At 47.5% G+C, this 14071-nt stretch overlaps 1 protein-coding gene across 7 annotated transcripts in view; it reads right to left on the minus strand.

Annotated features, from left to right (window-relative positions):
- The window catches only part of SSBP2 (single stranded DNA binding protein 2), a 787338-nt gene that overhangs the window by 71367 nt on the left and 701900 nt on the right, over positions 1–14071 (minus strand). For all 7 annotated transcript variants that reach the window (XM_085632417.1, XM_085632415.1, XM_085632414.1 and 4 more), the window contains one exon: positions 12838–12892. In XM_085632417.1, the coding sequence (XP_085488543.1) occupies positions 12838–12892 (55 nt within the window). The remainder of the gene's footprint in view (positions 1–12837; positions 12893–14071) is intronic.

Consider the following 14071-nt stretch of genomic DNA (forward strand, 5'->3'; position numbering starts at 1 on the left):
TAGAGGGGACACGAGGAAAGGGAGTACAGGGCATGAAAAGGGTGTGTGCACACTAAAGAGTGTGCACCTGAAGATGCGTAAAGGTGGTGAAAGGGTGCAAAGGGAGGGCTGGGGAAGTAATGATGTGGAAGAAGTGAGACGTAGGCTGAGATGGGGTAGAGGAGTAGGTGCAATGGCATGGTATAATGAGGGGGAGTGACGTAGGAGAGAAGGAGCGTGAGAGAGGTTAAGAGAGGGACGTGTGGTGGTGTGCATCAGGAGGTACTGGGACAAAGGCAGTCAGAGAACGAGGGAAATGAGAGACCACGTGTAGAAAGAGACAGCAAAGTGGGGAGGATGGTTATAGGATTAGAGACGGCGCAGTTCGAAATGTGGGGAAAGGGGTGAGACGCGGAAGGACTGCATGGTGCACGCGAGAAGGAGGGGAGGAACAAGGGAGGGGAAGGAAGCACACTAGGTGGAAAGGGGGCAGGCGATATAACGAAAAAGAAAGAACAAAAACGGAGGTATGATGGGCAAAGGAAGAAAGAGGCGACACGCGAACTGGAATAAATAAAACTAAAAAGGAGTAAACAAGCATTGGCCACGAAAGTCATCGCGATCACGATCACGATCGCTGTGAAAGCGAAAGTGAGAACGATGACGCACTAAAACACGCAAGGGATGCGCCCGCAAGCGCTTGTTGCGTGTTCTAGCAAGCTGGCTAAAAAGCTGGGGGGAAAAATGCTACCGCCGGCCACAGCTTGCGCGCGCCCGCGCACATGCACTGCAAGCTGTAGCCGGCAGTAGCATTTTTTGAAGCCCTCATTTAAGGTCTCGCCAGACCAGCGCCCAAGAGCTGGGTCAGGCGAGACCTTAAAAAACGACGCCGTGTGGGTGCCTTCGACTTGCGAGTAACTGCATTTGGAATATATATATACACACATACATATATATACACACACATATACATACATACATATATATACACACACATATATATATATATACACACATATATATATATATATATATACACACACACACACACACACACACACACACACACAACATAGTCAAAAATGATCTAATAATTGGAAAACTGGTCAGTCCATCACCACATGTAACGTACAGAAAAATGTCAGTCTTTAAAAGATATGCTGGTACACAGTCACCTTTCTATAAAAACAAAGACGAAGGGGACCTGGTTGAGGGAACTCCCAGGTTTCCACAAGTGTGGGCGCTGCAAAGCTTGCAACAAAAGCACAACTGTGAAAATTTTCAACCTTCCCAATGGCAAATCGGGAAGGATCAATGTTTTTATAAATTGCAATACTGATTTTTTTGTATATGTTTTGGTTTATATTTGTGGTCTTCGCTATGTGGGGAGCACCATCTTCCCGGTGAAGAAACGTGTACTCGAGCATTTGCGCACAATCAAACAGTGACATGTCCTACGCCATTGCCAAACATTGTGATCTGGTACACCCAGATGTCAAATATATCAGTTCTAAAATCTCTTACTTTGGCATTGACAGGGTTCCTGCATCAGCAAGAGGGGTGATCGGGAACGTCAACTGCGACGCCTGGAATCTGAATATATAGTGAAGCCCCCAGGAGGTCTCAACCATGAGGAGGACCTCTACGTCCATTTAGGCTGAACTGAGAATAATTCATGCCCCCTATTACTGAACAGCAATATGGTAGAGCCCACCATCATCCTCCCCTTTCCCCCCCACTCTCCCCTTTTTACACGTATTGCTCCCCTGGCCACCCGGCTACACCAAATCATGCCAATTCACCTCCGCAGTAACTGATGTTAACTTTTTGTTATGGTACCAGGAGTGGATTTAACCCAGTGTTTCTTCCACTTACACCCCCGTAGGCATCGATAGGACATGCAACTACAGGCCCTAGCCAACTTTCATTTATCAATTTAAATTCTTGTGCTCTGAATACAAACTTTACTAGTTAGTATTCATATGGGGCTTACATCGTAGTTGAACACAAAATGTAATAGTGTTCACTGCCACTTGGCATTTTTTCATACATAACTTCTATGACACTTTGGTTTTTGCATTGTAATTTATTATCACCAATGAATTCAGTGAATTAATTTTTGAAAAACTGTCCCGTTGCCTATATTATGAATTGCAGTGGTTATTTTAACTGTTTAATTCATTCTTACACTTTGCTTCAATTTATAGGTATAAAGTTTTGCAGAGTATGTTTTCTAAAACCATGACGCAGACTACCAACATATGCAAATGCTTTCTCTATGTTTATTATTTTGTAAGAGGAACTGTTTGAAATAACACTGCCACTTCCTGGTTTGTCGTATGACTCATTGACAAAGACCGTGCTGTCGAAACGAGTCATTTAATACAATCTCCTAAAAAGAAAACCTGTGTGCGACTTCTTTTTCCTGCACCTTGAACAGCGCAAGACATGCTTTCTGACATTTTAGCGGGTCCTACGCCCGCCCGTCTGCACCAACCCCGCTAGGTGGAAGTAATCGGATGCAAAGCTGGAGACTTTCTTTGAATATATACACACACATATATATATATATATATATATATATATACATACACATACATATATTATCTACTGGCGGTCGCCAGTAGATAGTTATAGTTAGGACCACGTTTCCATAGGAAATCCGCAACATTCTATTTGGAATAACTTTGGCGCCGGTCGACGAATCCTCGCGAAATTTTCAAAATAGGTGGGGCGCTACGCTCCGCTCCTACCCTGAAAGTCTCGGGGGGATTCGTCAAGCGGGGGCTGAGAAAAAAGGGGGGTCCCAAAACGCGTTTTTCCCATGCATTTTTCCATAGGACCTTTAGACACAGCTACAGCCCGAACGGCTGAACAGAGTTACTTGAAATTTGGCAGAGAGGTAGTCCTCAGGTCAAGGAAGTGCCTTTTGTAGGTCTGGTGTAAATCTGTTCTGTAGTTCCTGAGAAAATAGCATTTAAATCAATATATATATCTGAGCCAGCTTACGGTGCGCTTACCGTGCGCTTACGGTAAGCTTACCGTACGCGTACGGTGACGTGCGCGAGCGCGATTCTGATTGGCTGTTAGATCTTAGTAAACATTCGAATCGGTCGAAACCAGGAAGTGTCGGCCGCCATTTTCTCTCTCGCACTCTGAGGGGAGTGGAGGAAAAACAAAGTCCGAAAACAGTAAAAGCGGCTTGATAGACAGCTCCCAACCACCCAGTCATTGTTATGGTGTCCCCAAAGAACCGAAAAGGCAAAAAATGTAAAAAAATTTATTTTTGAAAAATCGCCGATTACGCTTACCGTACGCGTACGGTAAATTTTCCACGTTTTCCTCACCCCGTGTGCAAAAGCTGCCCGAAGGGCACCTTTTATGCATGGCATATTTTTCTCAAAGACAATCTGTAGATAACCATTAACAACGATGTGCCTAATATGGCCTCCGTGTGCGGACGGTGCGCGAAGCGCATCGTGCGTACATGGCCCATTTGGCGTAACGTGGGCACGCGGTGCGCGTAGCGCACCGCGTGCCCACCGTGCGTGCACGGCACTAACTGCGTACAGTGGGCGCGCGGTGCGCGAAGCGCACCGTGTGCGCACGGAACAAACTGCGTAAAGTGGGCGCGCACGCCACGAACGGCGTAAAGTAACTTAGCATTTAAAAAAACGTACAAATTCACTGAAAAAACCATAGGTTTCACACACGTTATAGTTAGGAATTAGCATTTAAAAAACCTTGCAAATTCACTGAAAAAACCATAGGTTTCACACAAGTTATAGTTAGCGGACATTTTACTGATAAAAAACCATTGAAATTCCCCCGTTATAGTTAGTGCAGGCAACTATAACTCACGCGACCGCAATCCTCTGCTGATGACATATGTGTCTTTATGAAAAAAAAATATTTGTAATATATGTATAGCTAAAAATTTATGGAAGAAGACATGGGTAAATAAGTGTCTAAATACAGTATTAGCATCAGCAGAGGATTGCGGTCGCGTGAGTTATAGTTGCCTGCACTAACTATAACGGGGGAATTTCAATGGTTTTTTATCAGTAAAATGTCCGCTAACTATAACTTGTGTGAAACCTATGGTTTTTTCAGTGAATATATATATATACACATATATACACATATATACATATACACACATATACATATAGACATACATATTTACCCATTTCTATCCCATAAACTATACTTCCCCAAAAATGTTAAATTACACATACCACCCCAATGCCCATACCCACTAAAAACTTTAAATACCCTTTGCACACCAAAACTACCCTCTTCCCTAAAATTTCCCTCTGCACCCCAAAACCTAGACCCATCCTGAACCCTTAAAATTCCCCCTGCACCCCAAAACCCTAACTCTCCCTGACCCCTAAAAGTTCGCCAGCACACCAAAACCTAAACGCACCCTGTTCCCTAAAAATACCCCAAAACCCTAACTCTCCCTGACCCCTAAAACTTCGCCAGCACACCAAAACCTAAACGCACCCTGTTCCCTAAAAATACCCCAACACCCCAAAACCCTAACTCTCCCTGACCCCTAAAACTTCGCCAGCACACCAAAACCTAAACGCACCCTGTTCCCTAAAAATACCCCAGCACCCCAAAACCCTACACCCACCCTGACACCTAAAAACACCCCAGCACCCCAAAACACAAAAATACACTTTACACTATAATTTCCCCAGAACCCCAAAACATATACCCCTATACCCATACTTACCTTATACTTGTATATAAAAAAACATATGTTTTTTCCATTCATGCATTTATCACAAATTGCGTTGTAAATGTATGCGTGGTAAAAGCATATAATATGTAATGCCATGCGTTGTGTTGGCATTGCGGAGTCATGGTAGATGAGTTATAATAGTATGCGGGGTGAAAGATTTGTGGTAATGGGTGTTTACCGCCCTGCAGATCCAACGCTACCATCCAGTCTCCAGGGCAGACCAGACCTGAGCCAGAGTTAACATCTTGAACTTCTCCTTCGGAGGAAGCGACTGAGGTTCCGGAGGTACAAGATAGGACGCAGGCCCTTGTCCTTCTTGGGCACCAGAAAGTAGTGGGAGTAGCAACCACGTCCTACTTCTGGCGCAGAAATGCGCTCTAAGGCCCCCTTGGCCAAGAGGGCCACGACTTCCTGTTGAAGAAGTGACAAGTGATTACCCGACATGCGGTGGTACTGGGGTTTGCATGGCTGGAGGGGTAGTCTAGAAGGGGCGGGAGTAGCCACTTCGGACTATTTGTAAAACCCACCTGTCTATAGTGATGGTGCGCCAGTGGGGAGGTGATGGCGAATCCGGACGTCCACTGGCGTTTGATGGGCCTGAAAAACCGGACTAGGAAGGTTTGGAGGCAGTGGTGGCCAGGGTGGAGTTGGACTGACCCGCCCACTGGCCCCCTGACCCACCTTGGCGGGTCCCACGTCAAAGGCCACACTGGGCCTGTTGCTGCGCAGACCTGTGGCCCTGAAGCGAACATGTCAGGGCGCCCCCTTCTGTGGCCACGAAAGGAGCGAAAAGCAGAAGGCAGAGGAGGGCAAGTGGCCGAAAGGCCCAACGACTTGGCTGTAGCCCGCGAGATCTTAAAACGCTCCAACACACTATCTGCCTTGTTGCCAAAAAGGCAAATGCCATCAAAGAGCATGTCCATTAGTGTGTTCTGGACATCCCCAGAGAAACCAGTTGTCCTCAGCCAGGCGTGGCGGCGGAGCGCCACTGTTGTGGAAACCGCCCTGCCCAGCGAGTCGGCGGTGTCAAGGCCACAACGGATTGTGAACATGGCTGCATCCCTCCCTTCAGCAATAGCTTGAGAGAGCACTGTCCGGGTCTCCGCCGGACACTGAGGCAGCACTTGCACCAACGTATCCCACACAGAGTGGGAATAACGGCCCAAGAGGCATGCAGTGTTCACAACCCGCAGCCCTGAACTGGCGGAAGAAAAAATCTCCTTGCCGAACTGCTCCAGTTTCTTGGATTCCCTGTCCGGGGGTACGGTAGGGAATGCGCTCTGAGACGTAGAGGCTTGGACAACCAAGCTCTCAAGGGTGGAGTGTTGGGAAAGGAAAAGGGGGTCGCCGGGCCATGGGCCACATTCCTATCCACAGGAGCCCCTGTGTTGGGCCTGGACTAGGTGACCAAAAGAACGTCTGAACGTGCATCATTAAAGGGCAGCAGTGGATCCGCAGAGATTCAGATTGCTGAAGCACTTCTGTCAGGAGGCTAGTCCTGACGGCCACTGCGTAACTTGCACCCTCCTCCGTAGTCACAGTAGAAGGAGTTAGCATACCAAGGTCAGGAGAGGTATCAAGACCACTGGCATCCCCCAGCTCCTCTGCCCAGTCCGGGTCAAACTCACATTGAGCTGTGAGAGGGTCCTCAGACCCCTCCCAGTCCTCCCCTTCCTCCGAAGGCGGCTGTACAGGCCGAAGATAAGGCGCTGGACATAGGGGAGAAAGGCCCCATCGGCATCTGCATCGAGCGACGCCGTTCCGGCGGCGTGTCCACATCGTGGCTGAAACCGGGGACGTCGTTGTCCGGTAGCACGGGCAACATCGGAGGTGGTGCCGGTGGGGTCGACGTTGGTGGAGGTGTCAAAAATACAACCGGCGTCGACTAGGATCCAGGCCTGGATCCAAGGGGGCCCTGCGGCGCCAGGGCCGGAGACCACAGCGATGCAGAGCCAGAGCCGCCGACAGTAAAGGGCGAAGACCCCCAGTCGGGCCCGCGGGGTCCAAAGGCGCGCCGGCAGGGCCTGACGTCCCAAAGAGGCGAGCCATGGCCGACGGACCCGGGAAGGGCAGGTTGGCCGACGGCGACTGCGTAGGCTGCGCCGGAGCCGCAAGGGAGGCACCACCTGCACCCTCTGCTGTGTCGGGAGAGGGGAAGCCGGAGAGCGATGGCGCTCCGACTTCTTGCGATGCTTCGCCTTACCTGACCCCGAGTGCAAAGACTTTGATCCAGACGAACGATGGTGGTGGCTCCGCGACCAGTCCCTCGACCTCCCACGGGACCGGAACCTTGAGCGGCGCGGAGCCGACTGCCGGACTTCAAGCAACTATCGGGACCGCTCCCGCAAAGTCTTCAGCACCATGGCCCGATAGTCGGGGCACAACTTGGGGTCGTGGTCACGCCCCAGACAGTAGCGACACACTCGGTGCGGGTCCGTCACCGACATCATGCAATGACAGTTCCCACAAGACTTGAAGCCGGGCATTCCTACGGCACCAGGAGTCGAACGATTCGAAAAACAGACAAAAAGGCCTAAAAAAACTCAGTCAAAAAGTTACTGGGGGTACCGCTCTTGCCGGATCTGCGCTTGCTGGTGCAGAAAAAGAAAGAACTGACGTCAGCGCGCGAGGGCGGCGCCTTAAGTAGCTGCCGCAATGTCATCTCGGCGACCACGACGCCAACGACTGACGCAGAGCCGCACGATGCCACCGTCAGGGGGGTACTGCTGACAAAAACTTTCCGGATCCAGTCTGACGCCTGGGGGTAATTCCAAGGTAAGGCATCTATCAGTAACGTGTTTCTTTCAGATTCAGTTCTTTGGGATTTGGATGTCTGACTTCTCCATGCTTCTGTGTGAGGAGACTGGAGGTAAGGTGCTGTTTTTTGATGTGTACTACTATTGACAGCTCCAACAGGGTGGTGTACCATGGTTGACGGGCCCATGTGGGAGCTACTAGAAATCCGTGTGAAGTATGTTTGCCCAAGATTCCAGACCACACACGGAACGAGCGGGAGAGGCGGAAGAGCATAGGCAAATATCCCTGACCAGTTCATCCATAGGGCATTGCCCTTTGAGAGCGGGTGTGGGAACCTGGAGCCGAAGTTTGGGCATTTTGCGTTTTTGGCTGTGGCAAACCGGTCTATTGTGGAAATCCCCACTGTTGAAAGTACAGGAGGAGAACCCGATAATGAAGTTCCCACTCGTGAATTTGCTGCCTCCTTCTGAGAAGATCGGCAATTTGATTCTTTACTCCTGGGAAATGTTCTGACAGAAGATAAATCTTGTGATGGATTTCCCAATTCCAAATGGCTTGAGCAAGTGTTGACAGTTGGAGAGTGTGTCCCCCCTCCTGCTTTTTCACATAATACATTGCTGTCACGTTGTCCATTAGGACTAGGACAGTCTTGGATATGAGGTGAGTTTGAAAAGCTTTGAGTGCTAGAAAAACTACTAAACGCTCTAGGTAGTTGATGTGGAGAGTCTTGTGCTTGTTGCTCCACAGGCCTTGTATTGTGTAATCCTTGAGATGAGCTCCCCAACCTGTTGGAGATGAGTCTGCTGTGAGCACAATGTATGGAATAGGGTCGATGAAAGGCCGGCTTGCTGATAAGTTTTGTGGGTTGCACCACTGCAGAGTGCGATGGGTACAGCCGTCTACCAACACTAGATCGGTTAATAGACCCTGTGATTGCTTCTACGGACGTGCTAAGCACTCTTGTATGGGGTGCATGTGAAGCCTTGCATGGGTACAATTGCTACGCAAGATGGCATAATTCCTAGCAGTTGCATGGACACCCTTGCTGGTAAAGCTTGGTTGGGTTGATAGTGTAGAATGATAGCTTGAATATTGTGTATTCTGGCTATATTGAGAGAGGCTGGAGCTTTGACTGTGTCTAGACTGGCTCCTAGGTAAGACTCCATCTGGGAAGGATGCAGGTGAGATTTTTGTGCATTGATGGTGAAGCCCACTTGATGCAGTAGATCCATTGTGATCTGTGTGTGCTGTAGACAGTTTTGGTGAGTGCTGGCTTTAATAAGCAAGTCTTCTAGATAGGGGAAGACATGAGCTGCGACTACTGCTAGACAATTGGTAAAAACTCTGGGCGCTGTAGTCACTCTGAAGAGAAGCACCTTGAACTGGTAATGCTTGCCTGCTATCACAAATCTGAGGTATTTGCGATGAGTCGGATGAATTGAAACATGAAAATATGCGTCTTGTAAATCTAGAGTAGACATAAAATCTACTCTTAGTAAAAGTGAGAGTACCTGTTGAAGTGTCACCATGTGAAAGTGTTCTGACAGTATATAACGGTTTAACTCTGTGATCCAGAATAGGTCTTGGGGGACCTCTCTCATTCCTTTGTGAGAATGAGAAAACACAGACAGTAAACCCCAGAGCCCTGGTACTCTATTGGAACTGGCTTGATTGCCCCTTTTAGTAAAAGATTGAACTTCTTGTTATAGCAAGTGTATGTGTTCTGGAGACAACTTGTTAGATCGAGGTGGAATGTTTGGGGAATTGCTGGTAAGCTCTGGGCAATAACCATGTAGGGTAATTCCAATCATCCATTTGTCTGTTATAGACGGCCAAATGGGGAGAAATTGTTGAAGTCTTCCCCCAAGAGGTGTGGTGTAATCAGGGGGTGGGTAGACGGGGGGAGCGTGGGCAAGTCACTGTTTGTTGGGAGAATGGGAGTTACAGGGTGTTTTGCCCTTACCCCTACCTTTGAAGTTGTTGCCTCTATAACCTACTCGAAAAAAGCCTCTGGAGGGAGAGGACTGGTTGTTAGCTTTATAAGTTGAGGTATTTTGATCAGGGGACAGTGTTTTGTACCCTCCTCTGTAAAAGGAGCGACGGAAGGAGCCTCTGTTGCATGGAGACTGGAGCGCTCCCATAGATTTGGCCACCTCAGTATCCTTTTTCATTTTCTCCAACGCTTGATCTACGTTAGGACCAAACAGATTTTCTTTATCAAGAGATGTGTTGAGCATTGAATGTTTGGCCTCTGGCTTAACCCCTGAAATCCTTAACCATGCGTGTCTTCTGAGCAGGATGCTGGTATTAATCTCTCTAGCTGCGGTGTCTGCAGCATCTAGAGCACATTGTATAGAGGAATTAGAAATGAGTTTACCTTCATTTACTAAGTCCTGGGCCTTAGCCTTATGCTCATCTGGGAGATATTGAAGCAATTGCTCCATCTCATCCCAGTGTGCCCTGTCCTATCTAGCTAAAAGACCCTGCGTATTCGCAATGCGCCACTGATTCGCAGCTTGAGAAGCTTTGCGCTTGCCAGAAGCACCAATTAGCTTGGACTCTATCTGGCAGAGGATCATCTTCTGATGTCTGAGAATTCACCCGTTCAAGAGCATTAGAAACTACTAGGAAATCTAATTGCAACTAGCCCTTGATAAATATAGGGTCTGTAGGGGAGGATTTACATTTTTTGTTTACCCTAGGAGTTAAGATGCATGCTCTGACTGGGTCTTTAAAAATCTCATCAGCGTGTCGCATCATGCCTTTAAGCATGGGAAGTGTTTGTGATGAGCTGTTTGTGGATGTTAAAGTTTCATACAAAAAATCTTCTAGTGATTCTTTGTGCAATGCCACCCCATGATATTGTGCAGCCCAGGCAATGAGTTCTTGTTGGGATGCATTGTCATCTGGAGGAGATGGATCGGCTGGGTAAAGGTCTGGATCATTATCACCTGGGGGTTCAATTGTATAATCTGTTCAAATATCTGTTGAGAGATGTATCCCCGTGTCATCCGCATTGTCATCCTCATGGTGGAATTGAGGGGAATCCGGAGGTGTAATTTGCAAGGGATTCTCAGTTGGAGAAGGAGGCGGTGGAGGCGTTGGTGATGGTAGATGAAAAGGACTTGTAGCCACAGATTTCTTTTTTAAAGGGATCTTGTAAAAAGTGTCATCCAGAATCTTGTGTTTTTTAAGGAGGCCTTGTGTGAATATGGCCAGTCTCGGGATTAATATATAGCTCCTTTTGCTTAGCATCTGGTGTTAATGGAAAAATGTCCACTTTTGGAACTGAAGGGGTCTCTTTCTGTTTCGGCACCAAAGTTTTCGGTGCTGGTGTCATTGATGCCGGAGGACGCTGGCCGTTCAATGCGGAAGGTTTCGGCTCCGAAAATTGCTTGGTTTTCGACACAGAGGATTTCGGCTCCGAGCCAGATTTATGTTTGGAACCGGAGGGCTTCGGTTCCCAGGAGGACTTGGTACTGAGCCGGAAGGCTTGACTGGCTGCTTTGCAGCCGAGTCCAGAGGCGGGGTGTTGGAAACATCGTCTCGGTGCCGAAGACTTGTGCTTTTTCGGAGTTAGTAGGAGCAATGGGTCTTTTGTACTCATGTTACCTTGTCCCTGCGGAAGTTGATTTGACGTTGAGGTCTATCTCGAGATCCGATTCAGAGTCTTTAGCAGAGAACACTTCCTCCTCCTCTGCTGCTGATGCATCGATGTCTTCTTGGCCAGAGATGTCCACCGTATGTTCGATGCTCTGACGCTGCATCTCTTGACGTCGAGCCCGACGATCGTGAAGAGTTTTCTTTGATCAGAACGATCGCAAGGGTCATTTTCTTCTTTGAGCTCGGGAGAAAAGCACAAGTTGCACACTTTATGTGAGTCGGTACGCGGATACTTCACGTGGCACCGAGGACAACATTTAAATGGAGTCCGATCCATCGACGGAGAGCGAGGTTAGACCCTAAGGCTGCCCACAAAGCTTTCTGGTCGAAAAGTCTATTCCTTTGTCAAAACTATACGCGGAGAAGTGGGAACTCATACGGAAACAATACCGTTGAGGGTAGAGAGGATTGCGGGTCGAGGGGAAGACAAAGAACAGTTTCGAACCAGAGCACAGCAATACACGACCGAACCCCATGGTGGAAAAAAACAATCTAACAATGGAGATGATGCCTCTGTGCACTATCACCGAAGGGAGGAGTCACCTTACCTTGTGACTAGGAAAGACTTCTTTGAAGAAAAACAACTTGCAAACATCGGACCCAACACTAGATGGCAAGAGTATGCAAAGCATGTGTATCAACAGCACACATGCCTCGAACACTCCTTTACAGCCAAGGAAGTTTGCAAAAGAGCAGTGCAAATTTTGGTAAATGGCTCGAACTACAAGAGTGTTCAGGGGTGAATGGAATAAGAATGGAAACTCTCTCTCTGTGCAGTCCAATGAGGACATGAACCCGGATTAGGATGACGCCAGTGCCAAATAGCCATTACCACCCCCTTCGCCCCCCCACACACAGCTGAGAATTTACATGAACAAATACTAAGGTAGGGCAGCTGGGCCACAGGTTCTGCAATATTCTTAACAAAAAACACTACCATTTTAAACTTTTTACCGTCCCACATCTATTTCGTAAAAACACTGCACAACACCTATCTTTTGCAGCCAAATTCATGGGGCAAGGTCACCTTTTCGGGTGAGTAGGTCAAAGTGATCAAGGAGGGCACCTCAGGCTGCTGAAATGGGTCACTTGCATAGGTGCCGAACTTCCTCAGGCTGCTGAAATGGGTCACTTGCATAGGTGCCGAACTTCTTCACAGCGCAGTGCCTCCCCTCAGCCTTTCCCCATTTCCACATCGCCCGTGCCACCCCGCCTTCGATTGCAACCAATCCGCCCTCCACTGTAGGGTCAGGACTTTTAGCGAACAAAGCGCATCGCCAACCTTTGTCAACACCTACATTTGAATATGCCCAGGGCGAAAGCTTCCTACATATTGTGGTCAGTACGTTTGGTAACCAAAACTTGATTGCCTCATGTGGATCGGTGTGAGGTCCATGAAACACTATTGCCAACTTCAGAGTATCCAATTGGCCATGTGAAGTTTATTTGGCACATCCCAGACAAAAAACTTTGACAGAGACTGTCAGAACAAACGCCACAAACTTTAAGCCAGTTGTACCAAATAATTCTATTAAGGAATTCTACAGTGAAAGTTCTACATAAGGACACATTACAAGCATTTAACACACTTTACCCCCTCCAATGCATTTTATATTAATCCAAGAACCTCTCACTCCCAAGGCATGTCTGTGTCCCTACGTCTAATACTTTTACAGAACTAATACCTGCTGGACTTGGCATGATGGGCGTTCCTGGCTGCCCTCCGCCTCCTGGAGGACCCTGAAAGCAAAAAAGAAATTGCATTGGCAGCTAGCTGCAAACGAGTTATCAAACGGATGCAGGGATTTTCAAATGTATGGTGTACAATACTATTCAATAATGCTCTAGTTAAAAACATTCAAGATTCCAGAAAAAAACCTTTCCTTCTTATGTTGTGAGAACTGAAGTAAGTGGCACTAAATACTCCACAGTTGAATAGAAACATCGGATTTGAAGGCGATACATAGTGTCTGAAAATTATTCAACAGTTGTATTAACAAATTTACTCTTGAGGTAGCTTGCATCATATTTTCAGGAGGGAATGGTCTTACTGGATAAAGAACATCTATGGGTGACATTTTGGAAGTAAAGAAAGGTGGTATTCTTAAAATATTTTTTAAACAAATACGAGCGTGGTCTGGGCGGGGCACGCAAGTGGAAAGAGTGAGCAAGTAATTAAAACGGGCATTAAGAGCATGTTATCCTACTTCAGTCTCCCAGAACTTAGCAAAATAAGACCCTGAATTAAGGTGGGAGAGGGAAGAGAACCTCAGAAATAAGCCAGAGAGGCCCCCAAAACTGTGCATGGATGAGCCCTGAAATCCAATGGGATTCCTCCAAAACTTAAGAGGGACCCACAGAACTAAGGAAAGAGCCTGATGACAACGCCAGAAATAAGGGGGGGACCCCCATAGAAAACTAAGATGGGGCGGTGGGGAAAAGAGACTGGAACTATACAAGGAAGGAACTCTCAAACAATGTCAGGGTTGAATCTCCAATGATGCAAGGAGGTGAATCTCCAACAATAGGAGGGGTTGAATCTGCAGCTATGCCATGTGATGAATCTCTAAAAATGCCAGGGGGCTACTACAAATATGCAAGGAGACTCTCAGTTGAAATACCCCTGAGAAGAAGAGAGCGTGGAGATGCTAAATACAGGATCCCTAGAAGGAGAGAGAGGACAGATTCAAGGAGGTGGGCTACTAGACCCAATCTAAGATGCATGGAAATTAAAAGACCCATCATTACAAAGACAGCTCTAACATGGACATAAATGTGGAACCTAGCAGGAGAGACTGAAGTAAGTGGTGAGAATTTTGCTTGTGTCCATTCATGAGAATCAGGGGAGGAAGGTAAGAGGCAACTAAGGATAGTGCCATTATTTAATACAGATCAGTCTGTTCACCATCTAGTAGCAAA

Source organism: Triturus cristatus, chromosome 2_1 (genome assembly GCF_964204655.1).
Source record: "Triturus cristatus chromosome 2_1, aTriCri1.1, whole genome shotgun sequence".
Lineage (NCBI taxonomy): Eukaryota > Metazoa > Chordata > Amphibia > Caudata > Salamandridae > Triturus > Triturus cristatus.